This window comes from Doryrhamphus excisus, linkage group LG4 (assembly GCF_037039965.1).
Source record: "Doryrhamphus excisus strain RoL-2023G ecotype Guam linkage group LG4, RoL_Dexc_Guam_v1.1, whole genome shotgun sequence".
Taxonomy (NCBI): domain Eukaryota; kingdom Metazoa; phylum Chordata; class Actinopteri; order Syngnathiformes; family Syngnathidae; genus Doryrhamphus; species Doryrhamphus excisus.
The window spans coordinates 10426296-10453407 of record NC_136360.1 but is presented as its reverse complement, the minus strand read 5'-3'; the positions used below and the strand labels follow the sequence as shown (position 1 = coordinate 10453407).

General features: G+C 40.0%; 2 protein-coding genes across 2 annotated transcripts; one reads left to right on the top strand and one right to left on the bottom strand.

The window, feature by feature from the left end:
* Nucleotides 1-1910: 1910 nt before the first annotated feature.
* LOC131129696 (uncharacterized) lies at nucleotides 1911-16086 on the top strand. Its single transcript, XM_058073479.2, has 20 exons — nucleotides 1911-2059; nucleotides 2624-3690; nucleotides 3775-3863; nucleotides 7518-7709; nucleotides 7782-8067; nucleotides 8144-8232; nucleotides 8330-8358; nucleotides 8460-8494; nucleotides 8705-8870; nucleotides 9141-9300; nucleotides 9398-9521; nucleotides 10460-10494; nucleotides 10558-10645; nucleotides 10718-10752; nucleotides 10898-10967; nucleotides 11068-11139; nucleotides 11373-11392; nucleotides 13272-13305; nucleotides 14833-14926; nucleotides 15142-16086. The coding sequence occupies exons 1-19, from the start codon at nucleotides 2051-2053 to the stop codon at nucleotides 14921-14923; spliced, it is 2691 nt and encodes an 896-aa protein (XP_057929462.2). The 5' UTR covers nucleotides 1911-2050; the 3' UTR covers nucleotides 14924-14926; nucleotides 15142-16086.
* On the bottom strand, nucleotides 16076-27112 carry prkaa2 (protein kinase, AMP-activated, alpha 2 catalytic subunit). Its single transcript, XM_058073481.2, has 10 exons — nucleotides 26898-27112; nucleotides 25522-25663; nucleotides 23955-24048; nucleotides 23321-23465; nucleotides 21985-22072; nucleotides 21568-21792; nucleotides 21342-21504; nucleotides 19942-20280; nucleotides 19751-19877; nucleotides 16076-18576 (listed from the first exon to the last, which is right to left on the bottom strand). The coding sequence occupies exons 1-10, from the start codon at nucleotides 26995-26997 to the stop codon at nucleotides 18326-18328; spliced, it is 1674 nt and encodes a 557-aa protein (XP_057929464.2). The 5' UTR covers nucleotides 26998-27112; the 3' UTR covers nucleotides 16076-18325.

The window sequence follows — 27112 nt, the reverse complement described above, 5'->3', positions numbered from 1 at the left end:
TAATTAAAAGAGCTGAGCTATGAAAGTGGAGGAAAAATATTATTTATGTACTTTTTCTAAAGGGATCCATTTGAATCCTGAGGGCCATGAGTGGGAATTTTTGATATTCAGTCATGCCTCGCTACACCACAGTTCAAATACTGCAGTTTTTGAAAAAACTATAATGAATAAATGATCAATGTTGGCCTAAGTTGTATTTTCAAGTTTTTGGCCAGAGAGTTAGCTTGTACTGGACCTTGTCATCAGGGCGAAATTGAAGAGCCCACAAATCATGTCCAGTTTGGGCTTCTGGTCTTTTGCCTGGTCTGATACTTGAGAAGTATCTATCTATCTATCTATCTATCTATCTATCTATCTATCTATCTATCTATCTATCTATCTATCTATCTATCTATCTATCTATCTATCTATCTATCTATCTATCTATCTATCTATCTATCTATCTATCTATCTATCTATCTATCTATCTATCTATCTATCTATCTATCTATCCATCTATCCATCTATCCATCTATCCATCTATCCATCTATCCATCTATCCATCTATCCATCTATCCATCTATCCATCTATCCATCCATCCACTAGATAATGCTTTTGTTCTACAGTATTTGTTACGTTGCGTGCATATAATATGCAAATTAGCCAATGACATCATCTAGCAACTTCTAGGACAGACAATAGTTATGTACTTGTCTTACTGAGGAGGTGGCAACAGTGCATGACATAACATCACATTACCATCACATTGTCGGATGGAGTCCGACATGGCATGTCCAACATGACAGAGCCGAAAATTCATTTACTGATTTATTAGGGGCAATGCATTGCATTGATAAACATCTGCAATCAATACAGATGTAAATATGCCAGATTATAGCACTTCTGCTAGTTTCCATCTGTCGTCTCCTGTAGAGGTCTTACCTTAAAATAATTTCTACTCCTATTCGGTGTAGAAGTGGTACATTTTGGGCTTTTTATATTGTCTTTCTTCTGCACTCCACTTGAAACCCTTTCTTAAGTTTATAATCAATCACCAATTGGAGGCTAACGAGGTAGCTACCTAGCATGCTATGGCTGTCTCTTGTCCCTGCAGTAGCTTGCACATTGGCAATGAATAGCAAGAGTATAAAGGTGACTCAACATGGCTCAAGTAATAATATGAAAAAAAACTGACTTATAAAGTAATGGAAACATGTTTACTCTGCTCTAAATATACAAATATTAATTTTTTTAAACCTACCTTACGGAAATTCAGTTACTGCAGTGGGGTTTGGAACAAGTAACCACAACAAACAAGGGACGACAGAAATAATAATGCATGCAAATGACTGTTACTGTAATTTGACATACACTGCACATATTTCACATTGTTAAAATGTTCATATAGAGGATGACAATGTCCTGAAAATGTGTGTGTGTGACTGCTATGTTATGTATGTTATATTACACCTGCCTGCTTACACAGTGTCTTATTCTGTGTAACCATCCTGGAATGTTGCTCAACCTCTTCTCTTGTTTTTTAAAGTCTCACACAATAAAAGTTACAAAAAAATAAGGAAAAAAAACACTCAAATCATCTGTTATTTCCTCATAATATCATAATATTCCTCAGTCTTTGTTTATCACAACAATAATATTGTGTATTTACTGAATTTAAAAAACACACAACTTCTGGCCAGTGGCAATGTTTCACAAAAGTGACTCACTCATGGCGTGAACACCAGCCCGGTCACATTCCTCCAGGGTGGAAAAAAAGCATCCAACCACTTTTGACAATCCGTCTGTAAATGCTGACAATCGACCAGTTGCCGACTCGTTTGACGGGATAGGACTGTTGTAAGACTCCTACTTGGCCTCATTCCTCCACTGGAAGCAACCATCTGCGGTACGCATGGGACTGCTGTGACAAACATACACGGTCCAGGTTGGATTTTGTACCAGAAGGCTGACATTTTTGGGTTTTTTTTTTTTGGGTTGACATGTTTGGGTGCCGTCTAACATGAGAGGCTGACTTGTTGGATTTCGTGCCTACTTTCCACGAGCATCAAAATGAATCAGGTATATTATCTTTACTCAGTATGATTCACCAGGTATATAAGAACTAATGCGAGCATGGTAGTATTATCATAATACTGTTGCCTTGCTATACATACATCACGCAGGGTGTCCTTATTTTGCTTCACGGTAAATGGCATTTGTGGCACTCACTTGTGGTCAAAACGCTTTGGAAGACATGCAAGCATGCGTGTAGTACACATATCCTCAAAGTTTTACAATCATTAGTCAAATGGTCAATGACTTAGTTGCCTCACATTTTTAACACGCGTGTTTGCCAGTCCAGTGATTGGCCCTGAACTTACTTTGGGTGTTTGCCTTGTCCAATCCAGCTTGCTGGGGTCAAACTTTGGGGTTTAATAACAGCGCCACCATGTGGTGTATTTTTCAGAAAAATAATAGCACGAGCAATGCAGTTGATATGCAGTGCATATTTAAACAAAATGTCACCCTTTGGTGTGTAGTAGTTTGGGAGTAAAAGAGTTCCGTCAGCAAACTAAATCAGTCAAGAATAGGGCTCTGGTTGATCGGGAGTGAAATTTATTGAACTTGGGGTCTCGCCACCAGGACGGGACGATGGACTTCAAGGCCCTGAGGGCAAAGTTCCAAGAGGAAGATCTCCTTGTGAGGCAGCAGCCCAGGATGAAACCCGCCCTGCCGGAGAAACCCAAAGTGTCCCCTTCGCCTCGCAGCCCCACGCATTACCTCCCAGCTGGAGCTCGCCCATCCCTGCTCACCTCCATCAACCAGGGCCTGGAGGGAAGAAGCAGATTTGCCCCCAGGGTGGTGTTCAAAGATGATAAGGACAGTAAGAAGCCTCTCATTAAGACTAAATCAAAGGGGCTGGGTAACAGTGAAGAGAAGCTGAAGGTTGGTAAAGAGAAGGTGGTGAATGAAAGCCAAGAGCTTGATGATAAGAAAGACAGCAGTAAAGACGAGAAGCTCCCTGTGGTGACCACCGCAGAGCTGGTGTCATCCCCAGCGCCCCCTACAGCTGGGACCGCCAAGAAGAAGGGCTTTCTGGGCTTCAAATGGTCGCCAAAAACTAACTCAGAGGACATTCCAGCTGATCCCGTCTTGGACAGCCCCAGTTTGGACATTCTTGGACCAACCCCACTCATTCCCACACCTCCTGAATTTGACGACCCAGAGCCTGAAACCTCCACCACAGAAGCACGAAACACATTCTCCTTATCTGATTGTGGAGGGGAATCAAACCCTGCCTCTCCTGGCTTCACGCCTCCCCCCACTTTCATTCCAGATATTCCACTTCCAAACCTCCCATCCCCTGAGAGTGAAGCTCCACTAGAGAGAGAAACCCCCACCCTGCCCATTTCCATACCTGACAGTCAAGGTGATATCAGCCCAGCGGAGACCTCTCCAACCATCTTCCAGACTATCTTCAGCCCTCCGCCTGAAGTCTCCTCCCCACCGCCCATTAGTGTAGCAGCACTGCTCAACCCACCACCCAGACACCCTCCATCCCTCCCATCATCTCCACAAGCTGAGAATTCAATGTCGCCCGTTTCTGCCTTGGAAAGGGCGGAGGACATGAACCAAGTGAAGAGGACCTCTGCAGCAGACCAGAGGATCCTGAACGCTCTGAAAAATGCTTGCAGAAAGCCAACCAACAAGTAAAAACCACACTTCCTTTATTATTACCACATACATAATAACATCAGCACACAGTATTAACAAAAAAACACTTCTCTTCTCAGCCTCCAGACAAACAATTCCTCCTCCATGACACTTCCTCCTGAGGACTATGACTCCATGATGGACGGACAACTCAACGGCATGGATCACAGTAAGTCTTTCAGTTTTTCTCCGGGGTTATCAATTAAATGCTGATTTCAAAAGTCACCCTCATGGTATACAGTATACAGTGTTGTACATACACAACATTGCATCTTGTCAAACCCTTTTCCTACTGGATAATAGTCATTGAAGTGACTTGTGAGACAGCGCCTTCTGCTGGTGTCATAGCTACATTACTCTTTTCCCCCTGCAGATAATGCCATCAAACCACATAATGAATTTACCATTAAAACAAATGATTATTTTCAATTTTAATGCCAAAAAAAGAACTGTGTATGGGTGGGGATCTACTGTACCATATCTCATATTTCAGCAAGCGTTGTCAAGGGCATGAATGAATGCTGAATCATGAATGTCCTGGGATGCGCTGCATTATACCCTTTAAATCAGGGGTCTCAAACTCAATTTACTTGGGGGCCACTGGAGCTCGGGTCTGGGTGAGACTGGGCCGCATCAGGTTTTCCAAAATACAAACAAAAAAAAACTAATTTTCAGATTAAAATTAACGAAGCATTATTAGAGCCCTGTAGGCATGACAAAGCACGACTATAGTCACATTTATACTCTTTTTATTTGCAACATATTGCGCAACTGCAGGGTCTTGAGACACATGCTAACTCGCAAACTAGAGAGCTAGCGACCTAAATGGTAGACTTCAAGTTAACTCCTTTAAACTTAAATAGCCAAAAACTTACCACTTCCACACGGATAAGGAGGATAACTATTAACAGTTATTTAACCTTTAACATGAACATTAATCAAACGTAATATTTTTTCTGAGTACATGACACCATACAGCATCCATATCAAACTTGCGCGGGCCGCACTAACATTAAACTTTCATATCAAGGCGGGGGCCTCAAACTAGTGTCCTGCGGGCCACATTTGGCCCGCGGGCCGCGTGTTTGAGACCCCTGCTTTAAATAAATAATACTATAGAAAGTAAACATGGATATACTTTACAGTAGTCAGTGTATAGGTGACATAGCAGTATAGATTCACTATCCACTGAAAATAAGTCAACAAACAGCCATTATTGTCTCAATAAATGGCAAATATGTGCAAATTGTGACTTTGGTGTGTAGACAGTATTCTCTGTACTCTCCCATGATGACACCACTGGTGGATGTCAAACAGACACTTTCCATTGCTAGACCTTCCTTCCTTTTGCTTGACGATACTTGGCCAGTCCTTCATTTGTCATCTTGGAGCTTTGTGTTTGGGCTCCTTATCATGTTGGGCAACTGCAGAAGGGATCATGCTCTTCTTCACAAGGTTGGAATATATCTCCCCCCAGACCATGACACCAACACCACCATGCAGGACACAATTACAGTATCTTGCTACTCATTTGTGTTGCCAGATATTTAGACAATAATGGCCATGTGTTGACATATTTTCATTGGTTTGTACTTCTTGCAATTCAAGCTATACTCACCTTGAATGAAGCCTATAAAAGAGTTGTTCTGACATTTCTCTTGTGTGCCTAAAGCATCTGCGCAGGCTGGGCCTGGGCTGGGAAGGAATTTCAAGCATGCCTGTCATAGTGACACGCCTCCGGAATCCTTTCCCATGCATTACATTATGCAACCGTCACCTAATTCTTCAGATTGAACGATCCATAATCCAAAATCTACAGTATGTCGTCAATATCAGGTTGTGACCAAAACAAGACTCTCTTTTGGCCGCAACATCAATTACAACTCATGTCTACAAGAGAACTATAACTGCTGTTACGTGATGTAGCTGGTGTAGGCTCCAGCTTACTTCCCACTGCTGTATCAGAATTACTAATTAGATAATTAGTAGGATAATTACCTTCGTTCAGTGCAAAACCGCAAAGATGAAATGTATTGTTTTCAGCATTGTTAGTGGTTTGTGTTAGTTGGCAGGATTACCCAAAAAGTGCAGCATAAATGCCCATAAAACTTGGGATGTACATAGCAAGGGTACATAGCAAGAACCCATGAAAGTTTGTTGGAAATCGGAACAAAAATACAGTTATAGGAAGTACAATAATACCTAATTGATCGCGGTTAATTGGTTACATACCCGACCATAATATAAATGAATTTCTGTGAAGTAGAGCTTTTTTATAAATGGTTTATTTTCAGAACCCTCTCGATCTGAAATAAAACCCCAATAGTCAACTTCACTTGTATTACTCAATATAGTAAATATAATAAGAGTAAATAAGATATACTACAGGCTTACACATGTTAGCATTGAGAGAGTTTCTTGTTGTTGTTCTTTGTTACATCCAGTACTAACATTACAGACACCTAGTGATCACTGTAGAATACTACATATCACAGCATGTCTTCCAATGCCATATACTTGTATTTTAGTTCATTTAGCCATTTTAATGCTTGAAAATACTTAAATATGTCAGATTTGCTATTTGACTAATAGGCCTTCGGCAAACATGATATCTTGAAGTTGTGAAATTCAAAACGCAAATTCAAAATTGTTTGGACTGTAAATGACACTTTTTTCATAGTTTGGTTGATCCTACAACCTGCAAGAGGGCCCTAGAGGCTTCTTTTCATCAATAGATTCAGTGATGTGGAATGAGAGTGGGAGTTTGGTGAACTTGCTTGCTTGCTTGTTGGACTTGTTGTTAATTTAGCTTATTCACTCTTAGTGTTACCGTGTTATAACATACCAGACACCTATTCGGCCTGTCTCTGTGTTGAAAAATTGTATAGTTGAATAATTTGCCTTTGCAGATTAAATGGCAGTTCATGGTCCTGAATTTTGTGGAAAAAAAACCTTTCTAAATCAGTGTGACTGTTTTTGCAATGATTTATTGAATCATTTAGTATGTTTTTTTGAAAAACTCTGCTAGAGTGAAGCTGTGAAATTCAAAGAGTGAAGTGACGAGGGACGACTGTAATTGTGTCTAGTATTCACCAAATAGCCCATCACCCCCAGCTCCAAAATTGGTACAGTTTTGTGTGGACTTCACATTGTGTACACCGATTAAGTCACGTGCGACTTCACGTTGTGGAGTGGTGCTGCATGGGCCACACGCAGGTATTTTTTTTCCCATTTGTAGTACTTTCACTTTCAGTGTTAAGTACTAGGTTACTTCACAAACCCTCTTAGACCTAAACAATAAACTTTATCTCTTATTTCTTGGGAAAAATACATTTATACAAACAGAAATGTGACCACAGTATCTTTTCTAGATCACAGTAAAGATATTACTACCTTCTCATAGTAGGCATGATGAAAGATTTCAAGGCATCCATTAGCTCCATCATGGCTAATGGGTCTATGGACTCCTCTTTTGGCTTTTCTGCTTTGAGAGTTCATCTATAGCTGAAAGCTTTGTATGGTAGAAAAGTCATAAAAGTTTGACATTTGCGCTTAAGCGCCATAACAGCAAAGATTAGCACATAAACTTAACAACAAACACTAAGGAGAGGCGTCTCTCAACTTTCACAACTGGTTTGGTTTCCACACAAATCAAACTCTTGTCACTCGGCTCACTTTTACCTGCTGGCAACTTCCTTCCTTCACCTGAAGGTCCACCACCTTCTGATCGCATTCTGTCGTGAAGTGAGACATCACGAAAGGTCATAGAAACTGCAAATTGCACTGAGGTTTTGGGACTAACAAGGTGTATAATTGTCTGCAGGACCAGGCTTTCCAGCCTTTGAGGGCATAGACCAAGAAGGGACTGAAGACGTTCCAGAGTTGTTGGTGGTCCCACCTCCTCGACCCAGGAGTGTCCCCTCTGACAAAGTCACTCCAGGGGCTCCTCCACAGAAGCCTGCCAAACCTTCCAACCTCAAAATTCCTGACTTTATCCCACCTTCTTCACTGCAACGTAATGTCTCGGCATCACTGTTGGACTTGATGTGTTGATGCTGATTCTGATGTTGACTGCTTTGTACTCTAGAGATCCCTGCGGTGCCTTTGGAATTCTCAGAGACAGACACCGGGAATGTGGGATACCCTGACAGCGCGGCTTCTCCAAAGATGTCACAATGGACCAATGCGGGGTCCACCGGTCCAGATATTCCAGATGGAGTGACCCTTCCCCCGTCATACAGCAATGGAGTAGTGATGCCAGGAGCTACACCCCAAGGGGCTCCACTGTTTGCTGTTAAATACCCAGATCAGCCACCTCCCTATCAGGCAGAGTCGGGCACCCTAATCCCTTTGGATGGTCAAGGCATGACAGGGTGGGATGCATGAATTCAACTTTTATGAGGTAGAAAGATTATCTCACTTCTGTGTTTCACCCACATATCACAACAGCATCACTACGGGAAATTCCTACGACAACAACATGGCTAAAAAAAAGACAAAAAGCGACTGGGGAAAGAAAAGGAAAGGACCTCCAAAGAGTAAGAACAACCATAGATAGGTATTCAGATAGCTAGATAGAAGCGAGATAGATAGATTGATATATATTTACATTTTTCTGATTGTGTCCTGCCACAGATCCATATGCTGAGACCTCGCAAGAACTTGTAAGTGTATTTGTTTATGACAAGAGTTATTTGTTGTCCGTTGTCTGTCGAACAGAGTCACTGTTAAATGCAGTAAATTAAAAAAAATATATTTTTTGCAGAATGAAGAGAAAAACAAGACAGGCAAGTTCGGAAAGTAAGGCGTTACCCATTTGCTGTGTTACTACAGTATTTCCCTTTTTTCCCTTTATGCTGAACAAAAAATCATTTTCAAACAGCAGGAAAATTGTTCCTGTCTTAAACAAGAAGTTCTAATTAAAAAAAAAATTATAATAATTTCTATCCCTTTCATCCTTTTGCTACTTGCTATTTTTTTAATATCCTCACTCTCTATGTGGTCCTGCAGAAATGACAAGAAGGTGGTGGAAGGTCCTGATGAAAAGGAGCTGAAAAAGAGAGAGAAGCAACGCCTAGAGAGGGAGAAGAAAGAACTGAAGGAGAGACAAGAGAGGGAGAAGAGGGAGCAAAAAGAGAGGGAGAAGAGGGAGAACGAGATGAAGAAGAAATTCAAGGTAAGAGATACATCGCTAAAGGGAGGGAGTGGGTGCTCGTGTTGGTGATGCGGACATAACGTCTCAGCGTACAAACCTGTCGGGATTCATTCCTCCCAGTGGAACAGCCGACCTGAGCAGCGCTTGCAGGTGTGAGAAAGTACTTTGTGTAAATATTGCCTCTCTGCTGCTGAGATTTACAGTTCTTAAGCGTAGTCAAGTGCTGCCATCATTTAATCCACTAATTCATTACTATTCTCATCCCTGTGTGTTATTTTACATCTCCACTAGATCTCAGGTTATGAGGAGACTATGTACAATGCCACGGTCACTGTGACGACGAAAGGACGCAAGGATGACCTGCCCGTCAGGAGGGGCGACAGCATCAGCATCATCAGTACCACCAACTGTCCCAAAGGCAAATGGTTAGCCCGGGATTTTGCCAACAACTGTAAGTTAGTATGACATGATGCTGGATGAGCGCAGGAAAATGGACTCCTCATCGGAATATCATCATCATCGGTTTGGTTGATTGTTTTTTTTTTTAGACGGGTATGTCGCAGTGAACCATGTGGAGCTAGACATCAAGGAGATGTTGGGGCTGGGAAAGAAAACTGCCCCCACTGGTATCAGTAACCTCGAGGATGCTGATGTCACCAACACAGGAAGCAAGTATGTATGGAAAGCATCTATTCATTTCATATAGTACTCCATTTCTATATGGCATTATGTTTTATGTGTTTTTATTCAAATTAACCCTTAAGAAGTCCTTGAAATATTCTCACACATCGACTAAAAATGGAATCCTTCCACAAAGTGCTGCAAAATATATTTCCATAAAACTAATTTCAACAAATATTTGCTTATTATTATTATTCTAATTATTTTTACTACAGTGTCAGTTTGTTGACAAAAAGGGCTAGTGTGTTCACATTATTTACATTGCTCTGCTGTTTTATTTATATTATTATTATTGTTATTATTATCATTATTATGCATTATTATCTGTGCATTATTATTCCTAGTGTCAGTTTAAACAAAGGCTTACTCAAGATCCTTATGACGAATGATGAATAAAGCTTTAAAAAAAATACGTATGAAATAAGTATTAATATGTTTATATAGTGGAAGTTTTTTTATTTTAATAAACATAATATACAAAAAAGATCATTTTAATAAAATATACTTGAAGGAGTATTTACTTACTTGTACTTATAGGAGTATTACTGTAATTATTATAGTAATAGTAATAATATAGTATAGTATCGTATAGTATAGTATAGTATGGTATAGTATGGTATAGTAATTACTATAATTATTATAATTATCCTATATTATCATAATTATGTATTATTATTTAACACAAAGGTCCTTGGGACAGAAAATTCAGTAAAACGAATATAATTACTTCAACTAAAATATACATATTAAATATTTCATGTATTTTAACTTCCTTTTAAGACAATTTGAAGTCTAAATTAGACATTTATTTTTTGTTTACAATAGAGACAGTTTTATATACATTTTCTTTGTTTACATCAAAGCAAACATGAAAAGCATAATGAGTATTTATGGTGTTTTGATTTTAATGATTTTTCTGTATTTTCCAGGATTACAAATCATTTCCCACACTCAGCAGAAAGCTGTAAGTGTTTCTTCTTCATTACAAAGTGACTGCACACAACCTTTTCATGTTTGGCGTGTTCAGTTTCAGATGACAGCGAGGAATGGGCCGCTGACGACGATGAGGCTGTCCCATCACCAAACAATGCTGCTGTGTACCCCCCAGATGCCATGTGAGTTGTTGGAGGGGACGTTTGTCTTTTTTAGGTTTTTTTTCCTCAAAGCTGTCATCTGTCCATCTGCAGGATCCACAATCACGTATTCTCCATGCCAGCCGTAGGTAAGAAAGCCACCACTGCTTTCTCCTTATTCTTCATTCAGTTAGCCGAGTGTGTTCTGTCTTTGGGAAACAGACGTGTTGCATTAGCAGCAGATTGTAAAGTTAAATAAAATTTATTGAAAATATTGGCTTTATGTTCTCCAAGGCAACACAGACCTCCATGTCAACCATCAGCATAGTCACAGTGACATCAGTCCAGACAGAACGCATGAACTGTGAGTTTACACGCTTGCTTTGACAAATGAAGTCCAAATACAGCATGTAATACTACATATCATGAAAATAACATCATGTTATATATTTTTTTTTCATCAGAGCCAAAAATGAAGCACTTCAAAAGCTGACCACATTTTTCCATTCGCCAAAAACTGTCCAGCCAACTGCCAGGTAGGCCTGCCTGTTGAAAGGCATTTTTTTGGTGTATGCCTATCACACGCGTTTCCACGGAAATCAGACAATATTGGAAAGTCGATGATTGGTTAGAACATCTAACACACAATATAACATGTATCACTGTCACAACGTACCACAATGAAACAACTTGTATTACACTTACTACATATCATAGTATACATGCATATAACATTTTTAATACATTTTTGTAACTTTTTTTTTTACAGCATCACTGAACAACAAGCAAGTAAGTCATTCCTCAACATCACATGTCTGTCATCAAACTGTCATCAGTATGATTGCAGTAGGTCCTTAAAGACAGTGAGTGTTCCCGTCATATCCAGGCTCTAGGAATTGGTTCTCCAAGAAGTGAAAGTGTAACTTGTGAACTCAGCTAGCCTGAGTGCAACCCGTGTACTTGTACTTGGTACTTGTCTCAGATATCGGTGAAGATTACTTGTGTTCTTTGTTTTGACACGGTGTGTTTGAACAAGTCAGATATATCTACACCCTCCACCACCTCAAAAACACAAACAACAACTTTCCCAAGCTACTTGAAACCCATTGAAAATCTTCTTGGGGAAGAAGACGGGCAAAAATGAACCAACTCCTATTGTGTGATGTGGTTGTGTGTGTGTGTTTGTGTGTTTGTTTGTGTTGCAACAAACAAGATAAACATCACCTTGCTTGTAAGGAACCACTTCACATATCGGCACACTGTTATCGATAGCAGACTTCCCAGGAAGAAGTGTTTTCTGGAAAACACTGAACTTTATGTTTTGCTTTCCACAGTATTCATAACATTACGTCCACCTGCATAAGTCTCATGACATATTATGCCTATAGTCAACAACAACAACAATGCTCACTTTAATTTAAACATGCTCATGATTTAGTGTGTAAATCATATATTTTAGTCATAGCAAGTTCCGGTGTACAGTACGAGAAGTACGAGGGTTTTTCCAAGTCCTTTCCCCGTCAGACTACAAGACACACATTTCTATAAATCAAACAATATCATCATCATCATCATTCGCACCCATTGTATGTAAGTACATACAGTACATGCGTCAATAAAGCCAATTGTTCGATATACATAAATGTATGTTTCTTATTGACTTACTTACTCATTACAAAAAAATATGTTTTTTATCATTTATACGCCAAAAAATACTTGGAGATCAAATTGAAATATGTAACTATAACTTTAACAGGAATAAAAGTCACCACCATTTATATCAATTTGTGTTTTGTAGTCTGACGGGGAAACGACTTGTCATATTTGCAGGTGAATGCTTGACAGGCGGAAACGACCATAAACCTTGAAGCCGCACCCACTAAGTTAAAACATGTATACAGTATAACCCTCACCAGACTACAAGCTGCACATGTCCACTTCATGAAACGGCATATTGTGATACACACGAGTCAGTGACGACCCGTCAGTTCTTTTTTTGTCAGGAGCCAATGAGCTATGAGAAAACTCACAATGAGCTTTTCAACCCATCGAAAATTGCAGGAGGTTGTTACTCAACATAACAGTATTACCGACAGTGTCATCTAACAAGATGGCTAAAATCATCACACAACAACTTAACACTGCACCCGACAGGCATGGCCTATGAGATGCCTTGCTGGAAAGATATGTATGATGGGAACCATTAAAATTGTGGTTCTAAATTCTTACCTTTGAGTGTTAAGCTGCTGTGTGGTGATTTTAGAATTCTAAAATGACACTGGGCAGCACGGTGGACGAGTGGTTGACCACACAGCCAGGAAGACCTGGGTTGGAATCTCCGATTGGACTATCTATGTGTTTGCATGTTTGCCCCGTGCATGCATGGGTTTTCTCCAGGTACTCCGGTTTCCAAAAACATGCTAGGTTAATTAGCGACTCCAAATTGTCCATAGGTATGAATGTGAGTGTGAATGGTTTGTCTATATGTGCCCTGTGATTAGCTGGCAACCAGTCCAGGGTGTACCCAAAGTCAGCCGAGATAGGCTCCAGCATACCCCCTCGACCCGAGTGAGTGAGCCGCAGGGCGCAGTAGTGGTTTACTGGGAACATGGAAACCTCCTGTGAGGTTCTTGCATAATGCAGTCATTAACTTGTGGTTGTTCCCCAGGTCTTGTGCATCACAGAGAAAATGTGGTTCATCAGTAAGTCTCACACACACACATACACGCACAGACTCAACAGGTCAGCAGACAGCATGCAAGCAGTGTGTAGGAATGCCACATACATGTCCCAAACCAGGAAGTGAATTAGTCTGTGTGTTGAGGGAATCACCACATTTGTATATTATACATAATATATATTAGAATTTTTTGTAATATTACTCATGCAATACTTTTTTATTTGTCAAAATATTATGAGAAGAAACAACAAGAAGAAACAAATTACAATGTTGTAATTTTACGAGACTGGTGCAAAAAGTCGTAATTGCAACTTTTTCTGGAACTATTGAGACTTTCTTCTAACAACTTCATTCCGTAAACTTGCTTCTACTTTTCTCGAAGTGCTCCTCTCGTTACATTATTATTTCACTGCCAGAATCCAGCTGTTTTCCTACTAAAATATCCTTACCGTCTCACAAAAAGGCTTGCTTGTTCAACTCAACCCGTTTTTACATGCATAAATCCATTCTAAATACATATTTGATTCTGTGTGATTCGTGATGTGTGTCCCCAAACATTCGATATGGCATAAACTACTGAATTAAAGAAATGACTCATGGCAAAACAAGAAGGTGGTGTACATGTGGTGTCTTGCAGCCAGATCTTGTCTTTGGGAAATCTCACATCAAGAATCGCATCTTAAAAGTTTACTAAAAAAAAAAAAGTTACTTAAATGTTCATTCATTCCTTTCATTCATCATTTATATGTATTTATATGAATTTGGAATGAAAAACTAAAAATGTAAAACTATAAAAATGTTTTGGGTTAACACTGTTGGCTTTCTGGAATGGATTGATTGGATGTACACATTATTTCTTATAGGAAATATTGATTCAGTTAGCATCCGTTTCAGTTAGTCGGACTTTCTGCAACTAGCCAAGGTTTTTATTCTTATTCTTATTAACGTAACAATGTCTTTCTTGTGATGTCACAACTTTTCTTGTACTTTGCTTCTCATAGCACAACTTCTTTCTCGCAAATCCAGTTTTTTCCAAAATTTATTATTTTATTCTCTGAAAATTGATTCTTCTTAACTTTATTCTCAGAACTAAGTAACTTCTAGACTTATTTTTGGTAATATAACAACTTCTCGCATAATTTGCCATTTTATTGTTACATAAGTTCTTTGTTCTAACATTCAGACTTTTTTCACAATGTTTCTGATTTTCTTTCATTACCTTTGTGACTTTATACTCATAACTTTGCAAAAAACATTTTTGGTAATTTACAATTTTCTTCTGAAAATGTACAATTTTATTCACATACATTTGCCACATAACTTTGATAACCTAAGTCCTTTTTTGTTGAAGTGCTTGTATTTTTGTGACTTTATTCTTATAATTACTAATAGCTACTTTTTTGTAATATATTTCTCATAATTTTACAACTTTTTTACAATTTTAATTTTATTCTCGTACCTTTATTACTTAATGTGACTTTTTTTTGAGAGAGCATACTGAATATTGTTATTTTAATATTCATTCTGATGCCAAAATTTTTTTTTCAAGGCCAAGTTCAATCCAGGCTGTCGATTTTGAACATCCCGATATGCTGATTATACCGCCTCCAGAGCTGTATGCTGATGCTAGCGAGGAGTGACAGGTAAGGATGATGTATCATAAACACTGCTGAGCAGGGTTGGGCATCCAGTCTCCAGCATTGCTGGGAACTGGGACTAACATAGCGATTCTCCCGGGATCATTCAAATGTTCTTATTTCCATTCTCTGTTTCGATGCCCACACTGATGAAAAATAAATGCCCAACCCTACTGCTGAGTATTAAGCGTATGCTAAGATGTATTTATTTTTGTTTGCAGTAAACCAGGAAGATGGTATTTTTCTTCTTCTTTTCACTCTGTGACTTCTTAGAACTGACCTTTTTTGGGGTTTTTTTAACCGTCTGGATTCAGAAAGAGAGGGTACCATCGCAGCAACGGACTTCTTTGTGTTGATGGTCTCAGTGAGAAATCAATAAACCCAGATGGGTAATTTGAGGTGTTGATTCCAGAGGAAAAAAGCTGCACACAATCAGGATGGGATTTTTCGATGGTTATCATGGAATGGGACCACTCCATCATTCACTAGTGTAGTGTTTTCACCAGAAACAAATATTATACATTGTGTTTGATGCACTACTTCTAACTAATCATTCTCTTTGGCTGATGTCTTCCTCTTTTAACACTATTTAACACACTTTTAACACCCAAAATTTTTTAATTTATGATTTTTTTCTCTCAAAAGATACAATTGAATTCCTGTAACCTAACTCCTTTCTGAAAATGCACGGCGTTATTCCTGTACTTTAGTGGCGTTTATTCTCATCTTATTTCTGGTAATATTGCCAATTCTTTTTTTGAATGTTCCCACTATAATCCTGTAATTTTTTTCATGCTATTGTGATTTTTTTTGTGTTTGTGTTTCTTTCGAGGAAAATTACGACTTGTTTCACGTTATATCACTTTATTTGTCGAGTGCATCAATTTCTTTTGTGCACTATTGCAACTTTTTCATGTTTACAACTTTATGATTGATGATGATGAGTGATTATTTTCTTGTCATTTGTTTTTATTATTGCAGTTCATATGTATTTTATATATTTTAATATTTAAATCCTCTCATGTAGCTATCCAAAATATTACAAACTGAATTTTTGTATTAGGCACTATTAAATTGTGCATCTGTTTATTTTTTCTTTACTTTTTATGTACCTTCAGTGACCCTGCCTCCACAAACTAATAATCACAACACAGCTTCCTTTTGTATGTTTGTTTATTGTTACATTATTTCAATAAATACTCAAAGTGCAAAAATCATAACAGCAACTTCATGCAGTGCATAACGACATAAATGCCAGGCAGAGATGCCCACATTGACGGATGCGTCTGATAATGCAAAAAGACGTGGACGACCCAACACGGATAAACACTGCACATGTGTGGTTTGCATGTGATGTGTTATTACAGGTTTACATAACTAACATGCCACACCTTTGTTCCATTCAGTCTGAATACAAATTGGTTGGGATTTAGCACATAGCCATGTGTGTGTGTGTTTGCATAAGAAGGCCTGACTGGAAGTGGTGTGGGTGCAGTTGCATGTGCCTTCCACTGGGGGAGTGGTTTCCCCACCTAACAGTACAGTATGTTGAGCAATGTAAATCATACGATTATGAGCTAGCAAGTTCACCTTTTCGTGAATCTTGTGGAGTGTTTTTGGGCCACACAGAAAGGGGGGAAAAAACGGAACAAATTGTGAGATGTCGTAAAAGCTGAAATATTAAGTAGGAAAAAGATTGACGTTGTAAGACTACAAGAACTAGGGCAAGATTACAGCTTTAAAAAATTACTTTTTGATAATTTTTTGTTCATTTTTCATAACTTCACCATTTCTTATTATGTTTTTTTCAGCTATTTTTGTAATCTAAAAATGTTGTAGTATTACATTTCCTTGATTTTTCAGTAATTTCTTTCGAAATTACCACTTTTCTCCGAAATGTACGATCACTTTCTTCTTCTTCTTCTGTTGCTGTTTTTTGAAATTATTTATTTTCATAACGTATTTCTTCTATTCCGACTTTTGTTTTTGTCACTTTACTCTTGTAAAACAATGTTTTTACCACTATTTTGCAAAGTTTCTTTCCCATTACTATGCAACCTTTTTCTCAAAAAAAGGTACAATGTCATGACTTCATTTGCATAATTTCTGTTTATTCGTCTTACCTTTACAACTTATTCTTGTAGAATAACTATTTTTGCACGTTATAATATATTGTTTTTGTCAGTGCTTTTCAATTTCATAACAAAATAAGTGCTTACCATTAACAAAATAAGGGTGTCATAAAAAATAGCTTACACCAAAAGTAAGGCAACAAAATAAACAATTTTTCCCCAATTTTCAACTTCATTTGTGTAACATTTGTTGCATTACACTGATGTCATGAAAACAGCCACCTTTATCTGTTTGTGTTATTGTTTGTATTATTATGTCTAAGAGATTTGTTTTTTGGAACGTTTCAACAGCAGAAAGGCAACAGTGCACGAACGCTCCCTACCAACATAAAGAGAGAACCATTCAAAACATTTTTGGACATTAAATGTACATTCAGACAGAGAAATAATGTTGCTATGTGGTGAGGACACTTGACCAGCAGACTGTGGCCCAATCTGAGTCATGTCAATCAGAGTCTTGTGTGCAAACTCAGCAAAAATATTGCCTTTTGACCCTCAACCATCATATGATACACACATACATAAAGAGTTGGTTGCATTTGTTTTAAGGCAGCCGGAGGAAGGTTTCGGTGGCATCTTCAGCCCTGAACGCACCATCTCACAGGGTTTGTTTTGAGTATTAAAGTTGGATTTTAAAATTAAAAAAAAAGACAGCCGTTGAGCCGTTGATGTGCATGAGGCTCAAGTGATGGACATTTTCATTATTTTCATTATTAAAGGTTCAAAGTAAAGCAGCAGTCTTTCTTTTAATTGACTGTCCTGTCAACGTCGTGCTTGCTTGAATTAAGTACAAGTGTTTTATATTAATATGCCATCAGATTTGTAGCCTTCATGAGAGATGGTGAGTGTCTGGGCTGTGTCATAAATGCATCAGAATATTTGACTACATCCCTTCTGTCACTCTCATTTCTATAATCATCTCCCGATCCCAATTTAAAAAAAAGCTTTTAAATAAATGTGTGCTCAATGCCTACAAATAATCTCTCCAAAAATAAATATTTTCATGATTTATATAAAGTGATTTAGTTTGCAGTGCCTCATGTTCAGCTACATTGTGACAGAAATATAATATACACGGATAATCATCTTCATGTCTGAAGCTGACCTCTAATCAGCATTGGGATGTCCCCTCAGGTGAAAAGAAACAGCGCTCACCTGTCTGCTTCTGGATCAGCTTGTTGGAACACCAGTCCCCACACCTCAAACAAAAATCTTGCTCTGATCTGATTGTCTTCCTGCCCCCCTGCCCCCCCCCCGTCCGTCTTTGCCAGCCTCAGCGGGCCAGCGTGGTGATGAGGCTGGCGCACATCTCAAAAAAGTCCATGGTGTGTGAGCCCTGGCGTGGGGCGAGCATGGGCGAGCTGCCGCACAGCGACCCCGGCAGTGACGAGCTGAGCTGAGGCATCTCCACCACCGAGCTTGCTGAGTCCATGCTGAGTCTCGGTCGGTGTAGGCCCGCCGTCGAGCCGGACCGCTGAGGAGTGGAAGAGCCCGACTTGAAGCCCACCGCCTCGATGATGTCGTCTGGGGAGGACACGGTGACTTCAACCATTGACTCAATCTCACCTTCGGCGTAAATTACATCACATGAGCACAGCTGTTGCGCTTTCTTTGTGATAACCATTGAAGCCCTTACTCACAGCTCTTATGTATTTTTGTCCTGGCTGCTCAGTACAATTTTTGGTATTGTATTAAATATTTGATTCAAATCTTTTTTATAAAAAAAAAACATAAAATAAATAGTCTTCACGCTGAACAAGTGGTTAGCGCGCAGGCCTCACAGCTAGGAAACCTGAGTTCAATTCCACCCACGGTCATCTCTGTGTGGAGTTTGCATGTTCTTCCCGTGCATGCGTGGGTTTTCACCGGGTACTCCGGTTTCCTCCCACATTCCAAAAACATGCTAGGCTAATTGGCGACTCCAAATTGTCCATAGGTATGAATGTGAGTGTGAATGGTTGTTTGTCTATATGTGCCCTGTGATTGGCTGACGACAAGACCAGGTTGTACCCCGCCTCTCGCCCGAAAACAGCTGGGATAGGCTCCAGCACCCCCCGCGACCCTCGTGAGGAAAAAGCGGTTGAAAATGAATGAATGAATAAAATATATGATCTGCCAAAAAGGACTTGCAGTGTGATGTTAATAGGTTTTCAGTTATATTCTGTTTTTATTCAAAGTGGTCTAATAATAGACATGACGGTGTTACGTGCGTGTGTTGTAAGTAGTGCAAATATAACATAAATATTGTTTATATTGTTATATAGAAATTCGGACCCAGGTCTTCCCAATCTCTTGACTGTGTGGCCAACATGCAAACCACTCGTTCACCGTGCTATTTTTAAGCTATTTTTCATGTCATCCTTATTCTGTTAACACAAGTAAAAATGATATAGTCCACATATTTTGAATGCTGAAAGCATTTTGTGCGAGTTTAGAAAGTCTTTTGATTGTTGCTAACAGAAACTCGTATTTTATTTACACCAAACTAGCTCGCATCCTGAAACCCTAGGTTACATTGGCATGAAACAGACTTCATTTTTTACTTTGATTTAAACTAAAAAGCAAAATAAAAACTTTTGAGCAATCGCAGAAAACTGGAATTCCTGGTTCCCATCAATGCCCACCCCTCCTCAGTGTAAATACAGTATAATCCAGCATCACTGCATGATGAAGAGCTGTGTTTTAGTTTGTCACCAACCGTCAATGCTCTTGAAGTCGAGCAGGTAGGATCTGTTGTCCACCTGGTAGAGTTGCAGGCTCATCTTCACCAGGTTGCCTGTTACTGGGTTTTTCCTACGCACTCGCAGATGGTACGGGTTCACCACCTACGCACAAATTTAGCTGTCAATGTGTGTGCTCTTGAAGGGGACATAGATATTTTGGGTGTACCTTCCAGTCAAAGCCCAGTTGTTTCATAGCCCTGTAAACCTCTGCCATGATGTCGTAGGGCCTGCTCTGGCTCCTGATGCCCAGGTGCCACTTGGCTTTCTTCACAGCGAGTGGTTTGGGTCGGGTTGTGTTGAGGGCATCCAGGGGACAGCGGGCCTTTGGGCTGTCGGCCAGCAGCGGGGGCATCCTTTCCGGGTGAGGCTTGACTCCGGGGGGCAGTAGCATGCCCTCCTCAATGAAGGAGCCTTGAGGTGGACTGGAGGCCAAGTAGAACTCGCTGGCCTGTGTCATGATGCGTCTGTTGTCTATGATGAGGTGATAGGCTACCGCAAGCTGGTCCTGCAGGGGCAGAGTGTTTAAATAAGGAAAAATCATCATGGATCAACAAACCCTACTACCTTATACACTCCCTAGATACATGTCCAATGTCAATATATGAGCTACCATGATTTCTGGACTATGAGTCGCATTGATCATGAAGAATTTTCACAAAATTCAAATCCAAGGGCAGACATTTAATCTGGGAAGGCAAGTGACCTATTAATATTTATTCCGCTACACAACAGCATAAAGAACAGGCTCGATTACGCTAAATTAACAAAACAAGGGAGTCCAACAAGCATGTTCACTAAACCCCCATCTCATTCCAGATGGGTAAAAACGTTGCCACGAGCCTCGAGCGCCCTCCTGCGGCTGTAAATGGTAACGTTCACTTCTTGGTTCATGTCAGTCAGTATGATTTAACATTTAAAAACATGTTCAACTTTACATATATTCTGACAAGTTGCAGGAACAACCAAACTATGACAAAAATTGTGAATTATAGATTTCACTTAGCAGCTTCACTCTATTACGGTTTTCAAAAATTAATAAATCATGCTGTTTTGAGGTTGGAATACAACATATTACTAAATAATTGAAATATGCCAATTTTATGTATTTTTTTCTAAATTAAATCAAGCATAAAAATGGCTAAACACACTAAAATACAAATACAGACACTCCGAATAAATAAGGCACTCCGAAGCAATTAAAAATGTTGATATGCAGTATTTTACACTGGTCTCTAGGTGTCAGTAATGTTACTGTAATGTTCGGGGAGACACACAAACACTAGACCTGATTGCCCCGGAACAAGGAACAGGCTTTTATTGTAGGTTTCAATGATCTCACTACCGGCACAATAACCCCTAACATGAGCTACTGTTGAGGCTGTAACCCAAGCAGCCCACCCCGGCGCACACTCAGCTCCCCTCTGCCTGTAACACATTTACAGCAACACACACGAGCTTTGAAAATATTTAATTTATAATATTAGGTAAACAAAATATTAGAAAATACCATTGTTAAAGCCACACTAATAAAAATAAAACAGTAAAAAGATGGTGACAATGGCTGACCTGAGGATCGCCGCTGTAGAGGCTGGAAACAACCTCAGACTCGGTGCACTCAAACTTGTCGCACACTTCCTTGACAGCCTCCTCATCCAATACGGTTGCGTCGTATGACGGGTCCTCTGGGAACAGGTAGCCCGGCAGGTCCTGTTTGAACCATTCGTGCTCCCTGAAAGAAGGAAAGGCATGAAGCCACACTGCCATGATTTAGATTCAGGGGCCGACTCAGGACCTGATGTCTTTGATGGTGGCTCTCTTCAGTGGGTCCACCTGCAGCATGAGCATCAGCAGCGAGGCGACCGAACGAGTCAGGTACTCTGGGATGTAAAAGACGCCACCTCGGATTTTCTTGAACAGCGTGGGGACGTGCTCGTCATCGAAAGGGAGGGTACCACAGAGAAGGGCGTACAGGATGACACCACAGCTCCAGATGTCCACCTCTGGGCCCGCGTACAGCCTGGAATAACCATGTTTATTGTTATATGTCCAAAATGTAGCCTTGACTACTTCTATATAGACAAATCATTAAAAATTAATTTGTTAATTAGTGTGTATGTTAAGGTCAATCCAACCGATTATAAAAGTAAATGGAAAACTACAGTATTTTAAAGGATAGATGCAATATTCATTCACAATAACACACTCGGACCTTCCCGAGATGACCTCTGGGGCAGCGTAGTTGGGTGATCCACAGCTCGTCCTCAGGAACTCACCGTCAGACATCATGTTTGAAAGACCTATTGGCCGATGGCAAATACACAACATCAGGAGAGCTGAGAGATGTTTCCAATACGTTACCTCTCTCATGGAGATAAATATGTTCAGTGTGATGCAACGCGTTTCTGTTTAAAAAAAAAATATTATTTTTTGAGCTCTCATATTGGATTTTGGTTCACCTAATGTTGTGTACACTGGGCCTGTGAGGTGAGAGAACTCAGAACAAGAACAACACCCTCATATCTCTATCCTCCTGTACCTGCCAAGTCTGTAATCTCCGCTCATAAAGCCCATCTAATGGGATGAGTCTCCCCCCTCTGCCTGGCAGGGCCTCAGCCTAACACTTAGGCACCAGACGCTGTGCTACGTGCTGACATTTCCGTTTATCTTTCATCCCGCCGTCCTGAACGCGCCCACTCACCGCTCGCCAGTCCGCTGCTCTCTCAACAAAACACTCCACCCCGCTGCACAACCCCTGCATGTCTCTTTCCCTATCAGGTAACACTAGGCCTCAAGGCATCCTGCCAGACCTGATATGGAGACCTGCACGTTGCTACGTGATGTGACTTGGGCCCCCCTCGCACCCTGCTGCTCACTTTGGCCTTAGGGTGCTTGAAAAATGTATTTCCCTCTTGGTTGGTGCTATTCAGTGGAACCTCCAAATTTCAACATCTGTAAAGTCATACAGATTGGACCAGTGAACAAAGGAAAATTGTGATGATAACCATAGAATCATACATATTCTCTGTTCAGTCCATATGGCTAAAATGACAATATACATCAATAACTGAGAATAAAGAAGTACAAAATGTACATACACCAAATGTAGCAGTATTAAGTGTTGATGTATAAACTGCAGTAATTTTTAGAGAATATGTGTTCCTATATAGCAATGAACTTATAACACATTGATTAACTCTTTTTTACACTTGTATGACAGCATGCATTAAGTCGCTAACCGCTATGCCTCTTTATTATTTATGAGATTACTGAGATTTTTTGTATTTTACTTTTTACACTTGTATGTACTTGTATTAATAATATTATTTCAAACATTGCAATTACCATTGATTGGTTTCATTATGGCCACAGCTTTGAACCTGAAAAATAATGTTTCTATTTATTGTTATGGAAGAAAAAAGGGAACTGTCACCTTCAAATTCAGATGTACATATTGTTTTGTTGGCACATGTGCGCCCATACATAATTAAAGAATCAACCATCGATAACCAATTTGAGGTTTGGTGTTTCCATGAAGAAAATCTTACCAAAGTCTGCAATCTTGGCGTTCTTGCTGGCGTCCAGTAGAACGTTCTCGGGTTTGAGGTCCCTGTGGACCACCATGTGACGGTGGCAGTAGTCCACGGCTGAGATAATTTGCTGGAAAAGGCGGCGGGCCTCTGTGTCCTCCACCTGATAGGGTGAGATAAAATTTAGTCAAAACAAAGCCGGGAGGTTGAATAGTTGCCATTTGTTTATAGCCGTAATAGTTTGAATCAACAGTGTTCAGCCAAAATGATGATTATCATTCACATAAAAGTAGGGCTCATGTATGGGATGAGATTGTTTTAAAACATAATATTTCTTCCTAAATCACGGTTAATTGGTTCCAGACCCAACCATAATGAGTGAAAATCTGTAAAGTAGGATTCCTTATTTAGAAACCAAATATTTTCATAGTAAGAAGTATAGAAAACCTCTTTACGACCCTTCTAAATAAAGTTTTTAACGTTACAAGAACCCTATGCTTCCTGGGAGCGCCCCTCCTGTTTCATTATGGAGGGGGGCCGGTCAGTAGCCTTGCTAAGTCGGCGATGGATAAACTGATCAGAAAAGTAAAAGCAGTGGCTTGGTAATTTGGAAGAATTTGGGGTTCAGTCACCAAAAGTCAGTATTTCTTACCCGTCCATGTTTGCAGATGTAGTCGAAGAGTTCTCCTCCAGACACGTACTCCATAACCATGAAGAAATCTGTTGGTGTGCTGATCACTTGATACCTGAAACGTAGATATCCATTTGAGGAAAGTCAAAAACTAGCAATATAAGATTAGAAAACCTACTTTCCATAATGGCACTAAAACATATTAAAAACAAGCCAGCTGTGACATACGGCTGCTGAGTAATGAGTATTATTGGAGGTCACAGACTCATGAATGGCTGCTTTTAGGATGGAATGTGGCACTTTATCACATTCGGGGAGGTAGCAACATCAGCATCCAGTGCCTAGGGGCCCTCTGTAAAAGTTGCGTATACGTCTGTGGCAGTGATCCACAGCACACAACCTCAGAGGCCACATATCTACCATAACTTACAGTGTGACAGAGCACTAACCCTTACTGCGGGGGCCTAAAAATAACACAGAGATTGTTGAGACTCTGTTTGGCAAGAAGAGCAAGGCCAGAGATAGAGGGAGTGAGAGAAGGAGAGAGGAAGTAGGCAAGGTCAAAGAAAAAATATAAGGGGAGCCCAGACATCTTGATGTGGCTATAGCCATGCAGGGGAGTTCTACTATAGTATATTAGCTTTAGCTAATTTACCTATGTGTTATTTCTACCTATTGTATGCTTGAGGTAGTGCAACTGTAGGAAATGCTCCAATTGAGGCCTCTGTTCAACTGACTACAGTGTCCTATAGTCGCTGGGTGCATGGTCATGGTTAGGTTTTTATTAACTCCACTAGTTGGCCGTAGTTGCATTTGAAGTATCAAGCAGCTTAACTATCTCTGCATGCGCTTTAAATTGTCGGTTGAGCTGATCAGCTGTTGGTGTGAAACTAATGCTTGTTTCACAGCGTGCGATGTACGGTTTCCCCTGGTGGTGGTGGGCTGCATGGGAGGCGGACTACTACTATCGATGCATTGTGTCACTACTGTGTTGCTGTGGCAGCAATCTTTTTTTTTTTACATTTACGTTTACAGTACATTTACTGTCTGTCGACAAAAGTGACGTTTATGATGTGGGTGACAGAGACGATCGACCCACATTACGTTTGTGTTCGATGTAATAGGCATTACTGGTTTGGATATATAGTACATTCATTCATACAATGTATTCTTTAACATTGTTTTCATGTATTTAAAAAAATTAAATTTTAAGGTATGGCAGCTTTTATTTGCCATGGCAGTGCACCACAATCCATTTCATGTAGCGGAAAACCCTGTGTTGGTTGCAATGAAATCATCTGGGCTATTAATACTACTTACCGCTATTACAACATTGGTTCTGTTGCTGCTTTGTTATACGATATACTTGTTAATCAATGACTATGTAGTCAAAGAGACCTATATTTTCCTTTCCGCTTTCTCATGCAGTCCAAATGATTACTTGTTATATAAAATTGGTTTTCAAACATCAGAAATAACTGCCTCTCTGCAATTATTGACCACTTCCACATATCGGTCCCCTCTTGTGTTTGAGGTGAATAAACACTCCTGCTCCAATGAAACAGCATTTACGATATTCTCCACTCACAGCTTGATGATGTGCGGGTGTCGGAACAGTTTGAGATTCTGGATCTCTCGCTTGATTTTGCCCACGACATCCAGACTGCGAATCTTCTGCCTGTTCAGGATCTTCACTGCTACTTTATGTCCTGTCAACTGATGCTCCCCAACTAAAGACAACAAGAAAAACAGGATATATAAAAGAGGTAAAATAATGTTTTCACTTTTGGATTTTCCCTGTCAGTAAGACAATCGTGTGAACGGTTTTGGCTTAGTTTGACCACCAGATGCCCTTCCTGGGAATCCCAGAATCAAACCCAAGCCCTTGTGCGCTGAAAGACAGAAGTGTGTACTATTACATCACCAGGGATCTCACAGGAAGTGCAAATATATTTTGTTGAAAATGTCAAAAAGACATTGCTTTATGGTTGTGGTTGGAGTTTGCACTTTACTGCCTGTTACTTTGAGCTGTTTCTACTATTTCAGTTACTTAATTTGGCTATCTAAAGCAGGACAAGATCTTATTCGATTAAGCAGATGTACCTTCCTTATGTTTGGAAGTGTAAGAGCATACGGGTGCCATGGGCTTGTTTTGGAAAACTGTTGCACACACTCCCACCCATTATTTACAGTGGAACATTTGTTTATGTACCTACAAAGCCTTACTATTCACATCAATTATTAAGTATTAGAAATGCTCACTGTAAAAGCATTGACATATTATGGCTAAATTTGATGCTTGGAATGTTTTTATTTAATATATTCCAACTTGTAGACACAATTGGAGGTGCATTTATGCCCTGTTAAACGTTGTTTTGCTGGTTTACGTTGCAAGCCCACAAGGTCACACATACAAGGTGATCAAAAACTAGCAAGACAACACTGACGTGTAATCATATGCTATGTTTTCGTCATAAAAGGTATATTGTTATCCCCTACTAATGTTACGTATCGCTCCCAAAGGGGTAATTATGAGAACTGCCTTTAAGTCGCATTAAACAATTAATCTCTAAAACACAACACTATTTCTTTGATTGGGGCTAAAGCAGTGCCCTCTCCCCGAAACATAGGGGCAAGAAACTACTAAAATATGAACTATAGACAATAACGTGTGTGTAATGTATATTCGTGATGGCATGAGTCTGCGTAATTCCACTTGCCATAGATTACGACGAATAGTGTTTTTGCTGCAGGAATTTGACTTTCAAGCAAGCGTATTCTCAAAGCGTATTTACTCAGTATTTACGAGTTTACGTTGGTCACGTTCCTTCTGGCCGCTACGCAAAAACACTAACCATCGCTCACTGCACGTCCAAAACAGGTGAAGGGCTAGGGGGTTCACTGTAACAACTTCACAACCCAAACGCACACAAACATAACAACCCCTCGCCAACACGACTTAACTCTTTACTTTGCCGAAGGTTCCCACTCCGAGCGTGTCACCGAGAATGTAATGGCCGATCTTCACCCTGCCTTCGTGCTTCTGTTGTTGCCGCTCTGCCATCTTCGCCGTTAGCGACGGTGGTGGTGGGTGTGCTGCCTGTCAATCAGCACCGCGCACTGAGGGGCGGGGCGGGGCGCTCCTTGCATTTTTGCTCAAGGGGAACAGAGATGACCCC

Coding starts and splice junctions, on each gene's coding strand:
- prkaa2 (XM_058073481.2), bottom strand. CDS start 26,997: ATGGCAGAGCGGCAACAACAGAAGCACGAAGGCAGGGTGAAGATCGGC. Junction 22,073..23,320: donor CGCCAAGATTGCAGACTTTG/GTAAGATTTTCT, acceptor ATCGGCCAATAG/GTCTTTCAAACATGATGTCT. Junction 18,577..19,750: donor CGACTTCAAGAGCATTGACG/GTTGGTGACAAA, acceptor TGTCCTCCCCAG/ACGACATCATCGAGGCGGTG.
- LOC131129696 (XM_058073479.2), top strand. Junction 8,233..8,329: donor AAGGAAAGGACCTCCAAAGA/GTAAGAACAACC, acceptor GTCCTGCCACAG/ATCCATATGCTGAGACCTCG. Junction 11,393..13,271: donor CATCACTGAACAACAAGCAA/GTAAGTCATTCC, acceptor GTTGTTCCCCAG/GTCTTGTGCATCACAGAGAA.